Source organism: Neodiprion virginianus, chromosome 4 (genome assembly GCF_021901495.1).
Source record: "Neodiprion virginianus isolate iyNeoVirg1 chromosome 4, iyNeoVirg1.1, whole genome shotgun sequence".
Lineage (NCBI taxonomy): Eukaryota > Metazoa > Arthropoda > Insecta > Hymenoptera > Diprionidae > Neodiprion > Neodiprion virginianus.
The window spans coordinates 33,941,290-33,956,917 of NC_060880.1; the positions used below are offsets into that span (position 1 = coordinate 33,941,290).

At 36.8% G+C, this 15,628-nt stretch overlaps 3 protein-coding genes across 8 annotated transcripts; 2 read left to right on the forward strand and 1 right to left on the reverse strand.

The window, feature by feature from the left end:
- The first annotated feature begins 5,590 nt into the window (after window positions 1–5,590).
- On the forward strand, window positions 5,591–7,133 carry LOC124304137 (THAP domain-containing protein 1-like). 4 transcript variants are annotated; one of them, XM_046762206.1, is made up of 5 exons: window positions 5,591–5,732; window positions 5,949–6,191; window positions 6,259–6,434; window positions 6,638–6,696; window positions 6,977–7,133. In XM_046762206.1, the coding sequence occupies exons 1-5, from the start codon at window positions 5,671–5,673 to the stop codon at window positions 7,022–7,024; spliced, it is 588 nt and encodes a 195-aa protein (XP_046618162.1). In that variant the 5' UTR covers window positions 5,591–5,670; the 3' UTR covers window positions 7,025–7,133. The 4 variants fall into 4 exon arrangements, with proteins under 4 accessions (XP_046618162.1, XP_046618165.1, XP_046618164.1 ...); XM_046762208.1 differs by having other exon boundaries at window positions 5,602–5,732; window positions 6,638–6,752; XM_046762207.1 differs by having other exon boundaries at window positions 5,602–5,732; window positions 6,638–6,748.
- A 701-nt stretch (window positions 7,134–7,834) lies between these two features.
- On the forward strand, window positions 7,835–9,924 carry LOC124304140 (protein FAM32A). Its single transcript, XM_046762214.1, has 3 exons — window positions 7,835–8,050; window positions 8,590–8,722; window positions 8,899–9,924. The coding sequence occupies exons 1-3, from the start codon at window positions 7,965–7,967 to the stop codon at window positions 9,019–9,021; spliced, it is 342 nt and encodes a 113-aa protein (XP_046618170.1). The 5' UTR covers window positions 7,835–7,964; the 3' UTR covers window positions 9,022–9,924.
- A 305-nt stretch (window positions 9,925–10,229) lies between these two features.
- LOC124304135 (uncharacterized) lies at window positions 10,230–14,767 on the reverse strand. Of its 3 annotated transcripts, none has more exons than XM_046762200.1 (9): window positions 14,439–14,767; window positions 13,531–13,782; window positions 12,923–13,080; window positions 12,631–12,778; window positions 12,024–12,450; window positions 11,782–11,936; window positions 11,230–11,469; window positions 10,910–11,142; window positions 10,230–10,645 (listed from the first exon to the last, which is right to left on the reverse strand). In XM_046762200.1, exons 2-9 carry the CDS (start codon window positions 13,664–13,666, stop codon window positions 10,472–10,474), a joined length of 1,671 nt encoding a protein of 556 aa, XP_046618156.1. In that variant the 5' UTR covers window positions 13,667–13,782; window positions 14,439–14,767; the 3' UTR covers window positions 10,230–10,471. The 3 variants fall into 3 exon arrangements, with proteins under 3 accessions (XP_046618156.1, XP_046618155.1, XP_046618157.1); XM_046762199.1 differs by lacking the exon at window positions 14,439–14,767 and adding an exon at window positions 14,213–14,426; XM_046762201.1 differs by lacking the exon at window positions 14,439–14,767 and having other exon boundaries at window positions 13,520–13,633.
- Between the last annotated feature and the right edge of the window lie 861 nt (window positions 14,768–15,628).

The following is a 15,628-nucleotide window of genomic DNA, read 5'->3' on the forward strand; positions in this document are numbered from 1 at the left end:
ACCCGGTCAGTATTTCCACATACCCGACGTCCGGTAGGTCAAATCCGGCAACGTCTTACTGGGTCGGGGCCTACCCTGTTTCGGATTGACAGGGAAATCCCCGGCCTGGCGACGCTAAAGATGCAGGGACGGGGGGTTCGAGCGGATAGGGCAGACCACCCGACAAATCGACAGCGGCTTCCGTGCGAGGGGGTAGGGATCTTACCGGCGGGGAGAGATGCCACACCGCGGTGTGGCTGCCACACTGATATATATATACACTGGATTGGATTAAGCGTGGTGCCGTCACGCCAATTAAACGGTAGCCATTTTGTACAGATTCTTGTCACTTCAGATATATATATATGTCGGAGAATGGCCAGATATCACTCGTGAACTTTGTGTCTTGCGTGTGGGACGCATGTTGAACCACCTTTTTATTCTTTCACAAGATAAAACGAAACTTAACTTATTGAACAAAGCTTTTTCAAAATTCTACGTTAATCACAAGATTCAAAATGTTCAATGTTTGAAACTGTTATTGATCTTTTCCGTAGTTTCTCTGGAGACCGAATAGAAGAAAGCGGTGATAATCCTCCTCGTTATTCATTTCATTATCCTTGACACGGCTAATCCTGACAATCACACGTCCTCGTGTGCTGTAAGACAAAAATTAAAAGATATTTAGACCGTTCGGCCAACCTGATCATATTACCATTCCAAAAATCACGATGTGCTTTAACAAATCCATAATTTATAACAAATTCCGTACTAAATAACAAGTCCGGTGACAAACTGGTGACAACACCCCATTTCATAGAAATCATCTTCTTTCCACAAGAGCAAGAACTACAATCTTCTCAAAAGACTTGCATTCCTCTCATGAGACTTATATTTTTATCCAAACATGTAATTTCCACACACATTGCCAATTATCAATTGGGCTTCACATATGTGACCGTATGACAACGTCAAGCCGTCCATACATCAACATTTCCACACACAGTCGCCTCATGCGACAGCACCACACCATTAGCCGTTACATTGCGCCATCTCCGCTCACCGAAATGAGTAAGGTTTTTTTTTTTGACTTGCAACTAATAAGCGTAATGAATGTGTGCACTAGGATCAAGCTCAAACCAAAGGGAATGACAATCATTTCCTACTCCAATATTCTGATGAATTTCTTATAACAGGTGCGCCAACAAGGATGTCACAGGTTATTAATCCAAAAATAACACATTAAATTTGTAATTTAATACCTTGAATACTCAATGACTCTTCAGAAGATTTATCAAAATCAATATCCAATTCTGAAGGTACAGAAGAGTCAGGCATTGCTCGAAGACGGTCATGAGCGTATTTGTACGTTCGATTACAATTTAGAGATTTTAAAATGTACCGATCTCCGTCTAACACTTCAATAACACGAAATGGCCCTTTAAATTTTGAATTCAATTTTGTTTGATTTCTTTCGTGATTTTCAATTAAAACATAATCCCCAACAGAAAATTTTAAAAATTTTGCCTTTCGGGCATCAAATCGCGATTTTTCAATTTGCGAGTTAATCTCAATCATATTGGCTGCTCGCTCTCTGATTTCCGATAAGTCAATTTCTTTTTCACAATCAGTAATCGGTAACAGATTCAACGGTCTGGCTACGCGACCAATCATCAATTCCAGAGGAGTAGCTTTAGTCACACTACTGACGGAACAATTCAGTGCCAGTTGAATATCTCCAAGAGAATCCTGCCAAGATCTATTATTGTCAACCTCAACAGAAGTGAGCATATTTTTAAGTGTACTCATAACACGTTCGACTTGACCATTGCCTCGACTAGTACCAGTAGCAATCAAATGAAGATTAATGCAATGGGAAGCACAAAAATCACGAAAATTTTTGTTTGCAAAACATCTCCCCTGATCAGCAATCACACGAACCGGTGCTCCAAATAATGTGACGATTGATTTTAAAGCTTTTATAGCACTTACAGCATCAATAGAAAGAGTATGGTAAAGAAAAACAAACTTAGTAAAGGCATCAATAAACACAAAAACATATTCTTTAATATTACTTTTGCCACTAAGCTTTCCAGTAACATCAATATGAAGAGTATGCCAAGGAATACTCTTTGGGATTGGATGTAATTCAGCTTGAATTTTACCAGAAGTAGATTTGGAAATTCGGCAAGTAATGCAATTTTCGACAAATTTTCGGACATATTTGGACATATTAGAAAACCAATAATGTTGGTAAGCCTTCTCTAAAGTTTTATGCCATCCCAAATGAATAATCGATTCATGAACATGATTTATTATAGACCACTGAAAAGCTTTAGGGATTATTGGTAAAATACGAGTGTCATTATTTCGCTGTATTTTTCTGAACAAAATTCCAGATTTAAGTTCGTATGTATTAGAAACATTTGAGTCAAGCTCATCGTTTCCTAATTTAGAAATAAGATCACGAATTTCGGCATCCTTCTGCTGCTCCGCTTGTAACCAACCGTGAGAAATTTTTGAAAAATTTATACGTTTTTGCTCAACAGTTTTAACATTCAGTTTGTCATTCTCAGGTAAAGGATTTCGAGAAAAGAAATCTGCATGTGATAGATTTTTTCCTTCTCGATAAACAATATCAAAGTCGAATGACTGTAAAAATGCCCACCATCTATAAACTCTTGGGGATAAGTCAAGTTTTGCACGAGATGCCTTGAGAGAATTACAATCTGTAACTACTGTAAATTTTCTACCATGTAAATAATGCCGAAAATGCCTAATAGCATTCACAACAGCAAGTGTTTCCAATTCATACGAATGATATCGCGACTCTATTTCTGTAGTTCTTTTGCTAAAATAAGCTACAACATGGGTCTTTCCACCAACTTTTTGGATGAAAATTGCACCGTAACCAACTGAGCTAGCATCTGTATGTAATTCTATAGTAAAATTTGGATCAAAAATCATTAAAAGAGGAGAACTCGTCAGGTGAGAAACAATTTTTGTTCGAATTTCCTCAAATTCAGGTTTCCAATCAATCCTACCCTTTCCATTAGTAAGTTTATACAAAGGACAAACAAGTTTAGAAAACCCTTTTATGAATTGCCGAAAATACGAGGCAAGTCCAATAAATTGTCTAAGTTGAGTAACAGTTTGAGGAGGTGGGAGTGCAGTCAACGCGATAACCTTGCGAGGATTTGGTCGAATTTCTCCTGCCGAAACTTGATAACCAAGAAATTCTATTTTCGTTTTCAAAAATGAACATTTCTTTAGATTGACTGAAAATCCAGCTTTAGTCAAAGCCCCTAAAACAACTTCTAATTTTCGAATACCCTCAATAATTGTTTCTGATGGGATGAGAATATCATCCATATAACAAATAATAGACGTATTCACTAGATCTCCCAAAGCTTTGTTAATTGCTCGCTGAAAAACAGAAGGTGCATTTTTCAAACCAAAAGGCATTGCTAAATATTCGTACTGCCCGTCAGGAGTAACAAAAGCAGTCCGTTCAATAGAATCTGGGTGAATAGGAATTTGGTGAAAACCGCTAGCCATATCAAGAGATGTAAAATAATGAGCACCTCCTAGTCTATCTATCTGATCAGCAATAAGCGGTAACGGATATTTATCAGCCACCGTATTATTGTTAAGCTCCCGATAATCAACACACATTCGATCAGAACCATCTTTTTTTAACTAAAATAATGGGACTAGCAAAAGGAGAACAACTGGGTCTGATGACATTCTCCTCTTGTAATTCCTTGATTTTATCTCGCACTATTTGACGTTCAACAGTCGAAAGACGATAAGGTCGTCTTTGCACGGTTCGGTTAGGATCTAGCAAACGAATTTCAAGTTGTCCGGTCGTTACTCTAGATTTAGGTGTTCCTATGACGAAAGTTGAACGAAATTTGTTTAAAACATCAACCAAGAGACGTTTGTCAAGTTCAGAAACGTCTGTTTTTATTTCGTCAAAATTAAATGAATGATAGTCTACTTCACAAACATTAACCCTCGGAATTCTTTTTAGAACTAAACTGTCAACTGTCATTTCTATTGAGTAACCAAGAGATAATATTTCTCTTCCAACAAGAATTTCAGTACTAAGAAAATCATCATGAATCACATGAAATAAAATTTCCAGGCAATGATCATTTATAGTCACTTGTGCCAAGATTTGAATGACACTTTGAATACTGGAAGGACCGATACCGGAAAGAATGACTACAAAGTTCTGACGTTTTCCTGAAAATTTTTTAGCAATGCTTTCTTTAATCAGAGAGCATTCAGCACCGGAATCAAAACAAAATGAAAACTTCTCACCGGAATGTAGTAACTCGCCAAAAGTCGGTTGAATAGAACACGAATTAACACGACGCTCCATTTGACCTTGAGCAAGGGTATTTTGTCCAGATCCTGAAGACTTCTTGCAGCTTGTAGAAACATGTCCAACTTCTCCACATTTGAAGCACGTCACAGAAGATTTCACAGCAGTGGAGGGTATTTTCTTTGAAAGATTTCCAAAGTTGTCCGGGATAGTGCTCAATGAACGACTTCGACACTCCGATATTTTGTGTCCAAATTTTCCACAGTGAAAGCATTTTAATGAAGATACATAAGTTCTCAGTCGTTTGGAATCGAACGATGAGCCCTCTCTGGCTTGAGAAAAAGGAAAAGCTCTTTTTCGGTAATCAACTGCCATAAGTTCTTGTTGTAACTTCGTTCGAGAACTTATTTCCGTAGTAAGAGCCAAACGTTTTAAACGTGGATCCAACTGAGCCACATGAGAAAGAACAATCGAAACAGCAATTTCTTCGGAATTCATCAGTTGTAGTCGTGGAATAAGAACACTTAAAACTCGACTTGAATATGCAGCGATATTTTCATCTCCATTTGGCTGTCCAGAATATAACGAAAGTAACGTCGCCGCGGGAGTTTCAATAATTTCATATCGCGCGAGAAAAATGTTTTTAAATTGTTCCCAAGTCATTCCGTTAAAGCTGATTTGAGGAAACCAAGATGCAGCTGATCCTTTCATAGCTTTACTCAACGCATTTACTAACTTGCTCCCTTGAAGTTCCTGTTCTTGCATACACAAGCTAGCTGTCGAGCACCAAGCTTGTGCATTGATATTTTGCTCATCCGGATTGAATAGCGGAAAAGTAACTTCATGACGAGAATCAGCAGTTGGACTTTGCATTTTTCGAATTAACTCCATCATATTTTTATTTTGATTCTCAAATAAAATTTGCCAACGATCTTCCGAAGTATCAGAATTGCGTTGAGGAGTCTCGGACGGTAATTCTGAAATGGATGGTTCCGCGTCCCTTCGGTATCCCACTTCTGATGTCGGAGAATGGCCAGATATCACTCGTGAACTTTGTGTCTTGCGTGTGGGACGCATGTTGAACCACCTTTTTATTCTTTCACAAGATAAAACGAAACTTAACTTATTGAACAAAGCTTTTTCAAAATTCTACGTTAATCACAAGATTCAAAATGTTCAATGTTTGAAACTGTTATTGATCTTTTCCGTAGTTTCTCTGGAGACCGAATAGAAGAAAGCGGTGATAATCCTCCTCGTTATTCATTTCATTATCCTTGACATATATATATATATACGTGATATATGTATGTGTACATAATCGATTGCGATGGAAAATTACAGTAACAATTATTGAGGTAACAATGAGTACCTGCGTTTTTTGCAAAACAAAGCAATCAAAATATTGTGGGCGATCATTTCACAAGTGAGTATACAACGCTGAAGCGTTCTGCAAATGATAACTTGCAGAGGTTATGTCAGCATACGAAGTATTTACTAATTATATTTAATGAGTATTATAACGTACGAATCGTGTCAGTAAAAATTCACAATGTTTGAATTATGAACCGATCTTATTATAATTGAAATTGAAAACTCGGGTATTATTGACTCAGGGATTAAATTATAATTCGATATGTAGATTTCCCGTGAAAGATGTGTTGCGCCTTCAGCAGTGGTTAAAAGAAATGAAGAGGAAGGACTGGAAGTCAAACCGAAATAGCACATTGTGTTCAGCTCATTTTACAAATGACTGCTTTGATAGGACAGGATTCGTAATTACATTGAAAAAGAACAGTGTACCAACTATAATTGACAACCCAAAATCAGAGTGTTCATCTTGTCACCGATTAAGGGAATATGGACGTGGCTATTCATTCTTCAAGTAAGTACCGTTACTCAATGCAACATAACGTGTGAATTAATAAATTTAAACTTTGCTTGTTATGTAGGTTCCCATTGGATGAACCTGATATTATGAAGCAGTGGATCGCAAATATAAACATTGGACCGTGGTCTCCATCAAGTGATAGCTTTCTGTGTTCCGACCACTTTGAACCCTCTTGCTTTCAGAAGAAAAGTAAAAATTATATAACTTTACGAAAAGGCAGTATCCCAACGTTATTTGGTAAGATCTGAAACTATTAATCCCTATTAGGTCAGAGAAAACTCAGTGTGCATAAAGACACGTTGATGTGACGCACTATTGCGTCAATGCCGTCGAACCGGTTAATTACCTACAGATTATAAAGTGCTCTGTTACAGAAAAATCGTGTGTAACACATTTCTGTGTATTTCCATTGTCGTTATTTATTAGTAACTTATCTGTAGGTGAAAACTTGCAGCAGACCGAATTTCAGGATGAATCCGATCGGCCCACCACAGTGAATGTAACCAAATTACATGAGCACCTACACATTTGTACCTGATTTGCATGCTCAGATATGTACATCTTTTTTATTTTCTTTTGATTGTGCTTGTAACTTTTTCTTCGTGTGAATGGATTGTGGATTGATACTACTAATTATATTGTTGTGGTTTATCGCACGCAACTCTATAAAAATTCCTTAACGTTTGCAAGGAATGTTTTATTCTCCATATTTTTGAATAAAGTTTTTACTCACCCAATTCGATATAATTTAATTCAAAACTTTTTTTACATGTCTTAAGCTCCACTTTGATGATCAATGGATGGTAAATGGATTCCCTAACGGTTGAATTAGTGTTATACAAATTTTTGAATAATCCGTATGAAATTCAGCCCACCATAGGATAAAGGATAATGGACGGAAACTTCTTAGAATTGAGGACTTCTTTTGAACATAAAGAAAAATCACGTTTAAATACAAGATTTTCGTCATATTATTTAATGATCTTTTACATCATATAATTGTAAATAATAATATACCTTCGAAAAAATGATTTGTTCCTCATTTAATGTATCAAACATTATTTTACTCGTCAAAAACTTTTTTGTGTGACGAATATATCGTTAGATCTAAATAGCATATATTACGCAGTTCAAATCTAGCGCGCATTTTGTGACAACTTTCTGTACAAGATGGCGGAAATTAAATTGTTCAATTGGACGCACGAGCTTACAATCCAATCCAGTGTATATATATATATCAGTGGTAATTGGTGACCCAAACTACTGATGTGAGTCTAGCTGTAGCTGTGTGAACGATTCCGGTGTCTAACATCTGGAAATTTGCACCAGGTACTGTTCCGACGTCACACGAGGGCCATTGGACCACCTCCTATTTTTACACCGTGATTCCATCATAATACGATGCTTGAGCCGTTTCACGGCAAAGTTCCAGGGAAATCGATAATGGTGTCGACCATTAGAAAGGCCGTGTTCGTAAATTGACCGCCAGTACTAAAAATTCCCTAGGACAGAGACAGAGCTGTCCATGAACTCGGCAGCGCAAAAGAGATAAAAGATTGCTGACAGTACTGTCAGTCAATTTTCGAACACGACCCAAATAACAACCAAATTATATCGAGATTCGAAGTGGCCTCTGCTTTCGAGTTTCAATAGGCCTCTGGCATCCGTATATCCACGGTTGGCTGTCAGTGGAACGTGTATTAGGTTATCCAAAGTACTAGTTACACTGTGCAATTTCTTTAGTGCTTCGAAAGGCAGAAGATTGAAATGTCGGAAAATTCGGCAACTGACGAATACGCACATGTAGCCAAAGGGCCTTTGAAGTTGAAATGTGACCCAGCAACTATAAAGAAGTACTACCATTTATTGACATTTTAATAAGCATACCAGATTCACGTTTTCTCATATTTTTTAGTTCATTATTTCTACCTACTTGTAGCATGAAATTATCTCAAGAACGTGCAGAGGCCACTCTGTCATTATACTGTGTCAAATACCCATGACATGTAGCACCTAAGTCCAGTGACACAATATTACGAAACCTTGTAAACGATTGATTGCTTGCCGTATTCGTTATGTGTTGCATACAGTTTTACTGCCTTAGTGTATCAGAAATGGATGTGGTAGGGTTCACATTGATATTGTAACGGTGTATTTTCATCACAAGTGATCATTTCACAACTTTGGGATTTTCTGAAATTCAGTAAACCATAATACAGCACTAATTTAATCATATTTTACAAATTTTACTCTATTGAAGATATTCTTCAATCACTGAATTGTGGTTTTTCTTTTAATGTTTCGTTTCACAATGCAACTAGTCAAGCTACCTACTAAAAGTAATTAAATTCGAGCATGCATGCACATCTTTAATAATAAATACCTGTTTCAGAAAAAAGAAGAAAAAAGAAACGGAGAAGAAGATGATAGAAATGGCAAAGATTATTGAGGAAGAAAAACCAAAATCAGCTGAACTCAAGCGAACCAAGGCAGAAATGGCTTTCCAAAAGATGCAGGAGAAGATGGTAAATATTTCATTCATATTATTTTAAACCACAAACATTGGCTTTAACTGAGATTAGTTTGAAGACTGAGGAACTTCAAAATCAAATTCTTAGTCGGGCTTATTGATAGTCATGCTGAAACACTATTACATAAGAATATATAATTAACTTGACGTTTGAAATAATACAATTTACAGCAAACGGAACGGATCAAACAAAAAGCATCAATGACACACAAACAACGTGTAGAAGAATTCAACAGGCATTTGGACAGTCTAACAGAGCACTTTGATATACCGAAAGTCAGTTGGACTAAATAAACACACTTACAATTATGCTGTTGCACAAAATTAAGACAAACTTTTTATTTTTAAAATTATTTGTTATTTCACCAATATATACATATGTATAATTGCTATGGTAGTTCAAATAAATTTAAAATAGCCATAATTGTAGCTGTACTCTTACACAGAGTAAATTTAAAACTGATGTTACTCTGTTGTTGATATAAGAGTCAACTGGTAGATGTAACGACGAGTAACTTGTTACAGTAATAATATACTGTATCTTAAATATCGTTACATATATAAAGTATTTGATGAATGGGAAAAGTAAAATAATGTAGTAGGCATGGAGATCTTGTTTTTAACAGAGTAGAAAAACTGTATTCTAAGCCGAAGCTAAGGAATAATATAAAATACTTATTCATCTTTGTATAATGTATATAATATTGAAAACTTTCTTCATGCACATATAGTGAGATATTAGGGCATAGACAGTTTCAATGGCAGTTGCAGTTATTACTTGCCACAGTTCATAATGGACGGATAAGCACTTAGCTGCTAAAAATAAACTAGTGATAAATGTTACAAAAATATTGTAAACTAAATACATATGTCATTTATTTTCTAAAAAATTAATGCCGACAATATAAAATCCTTTTATGCCTTACGTAATCGTTTCGACTCATCAATAAATTTTTTAAATATCTTAAATACATGTGACAACTGTATAATGTGCCATAACAATGAACAGGTATAATGGACGGAATTGATTAGCTACCATGTTTCGGCACATGTATTGATAATTATAATAAATATGATACATGATTTGCTGTCACAGCAAACGTACACATAAAATAGACTGCATTTACTCATCTGCGATGCTTCTAGCTCAACTTGTAAATTATGTATAATACACACACACATTACTAGCTGCAATAAGGGAGATAAAAAATAATGGTGAAGCAGTCAGAAATCTTTGTGATTATAGATATTTCTAATGTTACCTAAACAGGTAACAGATTTGTTCAAGACAGCTTAACACTCTGATCCTAATTTTGTCTGTATATCAGGACTTAATTAGAGTGCCATGTTCGCAAACTTGATCTTTCTTCCAATAGTGCCGAAATTAAGCTGACTCTTCAGGAGGAAGTGTTGACAAATTTAAAAATATATCAGTATGTGGTTTAAGTTATGGGAATATATATATACATATGTATATATATATACACACACACACACACACATATATATATATATCAACGCATTATTAGATAACACAGTAGTATCCCATGTGTCTTATATCAAAGGAAATACTTGCAGAGATTCCAATTTTCAGACTTAATTGTCGTGTGATAAAACTACAGTATTAGCACGGAATATGAGATACCTTATGAACACAGCACGATCATTGCAGGTACTCAATCTATTCGCAGTAACGCAAGGTATTTATACTTTTTCATATTAAAAATGAGCAGACAACCCTCCATTAGAAAATTTGCGTGAGAGCCCCAAGTAACACTAGGACTAACACAGTAGATGAACTTAGAATCGGAGATCCATTATCATAACGAAAAACTTGAATATAATTTTCTGTTTGTACCCAAGGATTGCTGCCATCATCAAAGTGCATGGGACATTGATCTCGTTCACGCTCGTATTCCTCCAGGAGAAAAAAACATTTAGAATGCAGTTTCATACGGTACCAAGTATGCAGATTAAAAGTGTACTTACCTGGAGGATTCCTTGAGGTTCAATGATGTGAAGAACTCCTCACCGGCAGATAGACAACCACTGTTATACCTGGGTTTAAAATGTACTTACTGCATTCAAGATGTAACTGTGGTTACCTGTCTGCCTGCCAGTCAGGCGTTTGCATCATTAACCCTCCAAGAATTCTCCTGGTATAAAGATGACAGAAACTTACTTGTAGCTGCAGAGCGACGGCAGCACCTTCGGTCTGAGTGCTACTTGTCACATCTTGTTTGAGGTCACAGTAAGGTCCAAGAGCTTGGGACATCAAGACACGATTCAAATCTGCCCTTTGATAAACCCAGCATCGATATTTACTGAATGCATCCAATTCGTCATATGTAATTAAATATGACTTCAAATTTTCTTTCCAGTAGCCAATGCATTTCATTTTATAATCAGGTGTACCTATGCACAGCAGTGAATGGATTAATTCACTCAATTTCTTTCTGTGTATAACCTTTCCAAACAACGTGGTAATTATATAAATCTTACTGTAAATATCAACTGGTCGTCCCAAGTGATCAACTGAAAGGCAGTAGGTTTCGTCAATAGCTACTTCCTTTTGATCGGTGTCACACACTGATAAATCTGATATATTTTGTTTGCAATAAATATTCGGCCGCGGGGAGAGTGTCACACCTCCCAAGATTCTTGTTTCGAACAAAATATCTCCTTTTTGGGTGAACATATATTTTCCTGCTACAGGGCATCTAACTGGTACTGGATATTTTGCTGTAATTTAAACAGTATTGTAGCAAAGTGTAATTAAATTTGGGATACAATTATGACACTGAAACTAGCAGGTAATACAGGCGGAAAAGTTCCAAGGGGTAACCAAACATTGAAACTTAGCAGGATTATGCAGGGAACTCTTTCGAATATGTTCCTAGATATTTTATCATTTGCTCACTTTCTGAAAGCCTTCCAGACGTATTACTTGCTAGTATTACCTGCTGGTTTCAGTGAAATAATAAAAGTTGATTTAAAAAAAATGTAAAATAATTGTCAATTAAGCTATTCATTATTTAATTTCTATATTATTACCGAGGTACAAGTCGTATTTCCATGCTTCCTTGTTTGGAAATTGAACCCAGGAACATACTGTATGGAAGTCATCTTTAATAACAGCAACACCTCGCCGATATCTTATAACGTTATGATGTTGTGGAACAAAGTCAAAACAAACGTAATCTTTCTGACTATAAAAAAACAGATATAAATAATTAATAAATATCTTCGGTTTATCTTCAGACCTTAATGAGAGTTGAAAGTTCTTGTTTTAGTACCATCCATCCACAGTTAATCTTGCCATCATGACTCTAGTGTCTCTTTGTTCTCGACATACATAAATGGTTCGCCTGAAACGGCCTTCATCTGGATACCAAGTTTCTATTATGTGGGTCTCATTTATGAAAATATCTGCATCTATATTAGCAGTGTTTATCCAGTCTCCAGACATGTTTTGAGGTAAGCGACATCCTGGGTCGACAACTTCAGATTTAACGGGCGTTATACGAAGACGCTCAGGACTTTTTTCAACTGTTTTTAGAGTGTTACACTCTGCAGTTATAGAAACACCAATGTACAAGTCATCATCACGATTCTTCAGGAAACATCTGTACTTTTCATCTTTTCGAGATTCCTTCGTGTTTGCGACGGCAAAGAAATGATTCTTGTCAACAAACCAGTCACCCAAACAACTGTATTCCACCACTAGTTATGAAAACAAATACAGAACGATGTAGAAATAGAATTGTTTCTATACCGTAGTAATGTCGGATAAATATTCATTGTCTCCTTCACTAGTCAAGTCGGTTCATCTCAAGCAGTCCGTTATTTTCCACCTCGTACATTTTTTTATTAAATACTTTTGAAATGTAGTTCATTACTTACATCCGTCTTCAGTTCCTTCTAATGTGTCACATCGTTTGTAATTTATGGTAAACTTTTGATTTGTAATCAAGAACTGAGTACCAGCTGTTTGGCAGGAACGAATTTGTGCATCTGGATGATTACATTCTCCAGTGAATCTGAATCGATTCTACGAGATGGGAACAAAACAATACGTTAACAAAAAAAAAACGTTGTCACTAATTGATCGCATTTCTGGACGACTAGTACTAAGTGATGTGAAAAAAATATCAGACAGTAACTAACACTAATATTACGCATTAAGGTCACTCACTTGATAAGCAAATTGCCAGACACCTTCAAGAGATGATCGACAATTGACTGGAACGTAGTTTTCAGAAAATAATGTGATCAACTGTTGATCTGGACGCAGTCCACTGCATACGTTTTCCACTGTTGGTTGGACACCATTACGTAAATTTACACAACTCGCTAAAATGGAGAGAAAATCAAAATAATGTTTGGATATCGAGAGCTAAGAGTATTTGTACAATTGTTTTCTATAACAAAAACATTCTCATTCAGTCATTGACTTTAAAAATTCTTCATTTTTCCTGTATGCGCCTCAATTATAATGAGCCTATTAGAAGTATTTCAAACTTAAACCAAACAGTAAGCAGTATGATACTGTAAAAAGTAAATGGTACACTAAGAATTTTCAGCGGTTCAAAAAGTGGCACCTGTGGCTGGGAAACTTTTTGTTATAGTGCAGCTGATTATTTCAACATAACTAGACTAATTTCTTCACTAGAGAGCTGCTATATAAATGTTTGATCACATAGGTCATTTTAGAGCTTTGAGAAATCATTCCAACAATGAAAGAGTAGATTTTAATACTCTCTTCAGACTCTTGATAGTGGAGGTTAGTTACTTTCGACGTACATTCCAGCTTTTCGAGGACATTGACAGTTCTGACGATTAGTTTGACGCAGTTGTAACACACGTCCTTTTGAAACACGAATGTATAGTTGACGTGATACTCTGATAGCGCATTAATACAGAAACCCTTATTGGTCATAGTTTCTGCATTAATTTCAGTCAATGTTTTTTCACCATTTTCCCAAGAAAACCACGAACCCCTGATAACCAGTGGAATATGGCATGATCTTTCCTCTTGACCTCTCGATAAACTGGCTGGAATTAAAGTGAATATCAACATCATTTTAAAGTTCAAAATGTAAGATTGACATAAGTATTATGTTGTCAATGGAACAATTATTGTCAAGACCGTTGACACATGCGCTAGTAAGCACCATAAGGTAAATGTGATAAGGAAGATGAAGGACAGCGAATTAAGCAACGAGACTGAAAAAGGCGTTCTTCTCAATTTAGAATGATTTGGATAACCTAAATTAGTATATGATACGACGAGAAATTCCAAAGCAAATTTGTAATCAAAAACGAAATTTCCGCGATGGAGATGAAAATTGCTAGATACACTGAGATTATTACGAATGATAAATACGTAGAAATTGTTCGAGAATTAATTACATATGAACAACCGTGCAAATAATCATCAAGCGCTTGACAACAATGAAATGAAGACAGGATTTTACAAGCTTACCGTGAATAAGAACGTAACACATGGTGTATGCGAAAAAAGATAAATTTCGTGCCATGATGTCGCGATTGCTTATAAAGTAAAATCATAAAGAGTAAAAACACACAAGTAAATTATTAACCGATTTGAGCGTAACGATTTACAACAAACATCATCACCCATCCACGCCCAACGATCTCAACGCTCACCAACACTCTACGAAAGCATCACTTGGCATCACTACACTTACAACACAAGAATTCCTGTGAATCATGGCATCGGCTCCATAGGCGGAGGAATTGAAAACCTGTTAGCGTTGCTGAAGATTATAATGGGTGTGTTCCGAAATTCGCTGGCAGGGCTAAGATCTTCGTAGGACAGAGGCAGTACAAGGCATGTGATCGCTAGATTTGACGCTACTACTTCCACTCAGAATTAGGCGAATCGGAGAAATTTAAACGAAAAATTACTCTTGGTATCAGGACCGCATCTGAGCCGAGGAGGTCGACCAAAAACAGGGATTGATTGATTCCATTGATCCCCAACAGCGTAGCGCTGCTTCTTCGATTTGACGCCCGTGAAAATCCAGTCTACAATCTTCTTCAGTCAACGCTACCAACGAAGATCGAGTCACATAGAAGCGTACGGTTATAGGCCGCTTGAAGCAAAACTTTCCGCGACTCGTAAATCCGTAAGATGGCTCTACCGTCGGTCGACAATAGAGAGCTGCGATCATCTCAACTTGCCGGCCGGAGCCAACACACCGGCACTGTACGCATTAGTATAGAGCGCTGTACGTGAGCCACACAAGCAAAGGCGCCACTAGTGACACCTAGCTGTTGGGGTAATAGCTTATCCGAGCACCCCAACTTTTCTTACTTCAAATAGCCTGCAGGCCGTACGATTCTATGTGACTCGATCTTCGTTGACGCTACGGTAGCTATGTAGCTATACTTGGCTATACGGTAGCCAAAATTCCTAGTATACCAGGTGCTGTTGCAAGTGGTTCATAGAGATAGCGAGCGTTAGTTTCTTTTACAGCCTTTCAGTATCGTCAAAAGCCGTGTTCGTAAATTGACTGCCAGTACTAAAAATTCCCTAGGACAGAAACAGAGCTGTCCATGAACTCGGCAGTGCAAAAGAGATAAAAGATTGCTGACAGTACTGTCAGTCAATTTTCGAACACGGCCAAAGAGCACTCTCACTTGATCTTACTAGCACAGAGGACTATTCTAGGGACTAGAAATTCCTCATTGCGCTTATTGCACACATTCTTACAGCATCTCACAGATTTTTGAGATACCTCTCAAAATTTGTGTCGCTCTCGAGCCGAAGCTAAAAATCGGAGGATTTGGACAGTGAATTGATTAGTATATGGGCCATAATGTTTAGATAATGAGTATCAAGTAACCCCGAAAGAATCCCACCACAGATTTGAAA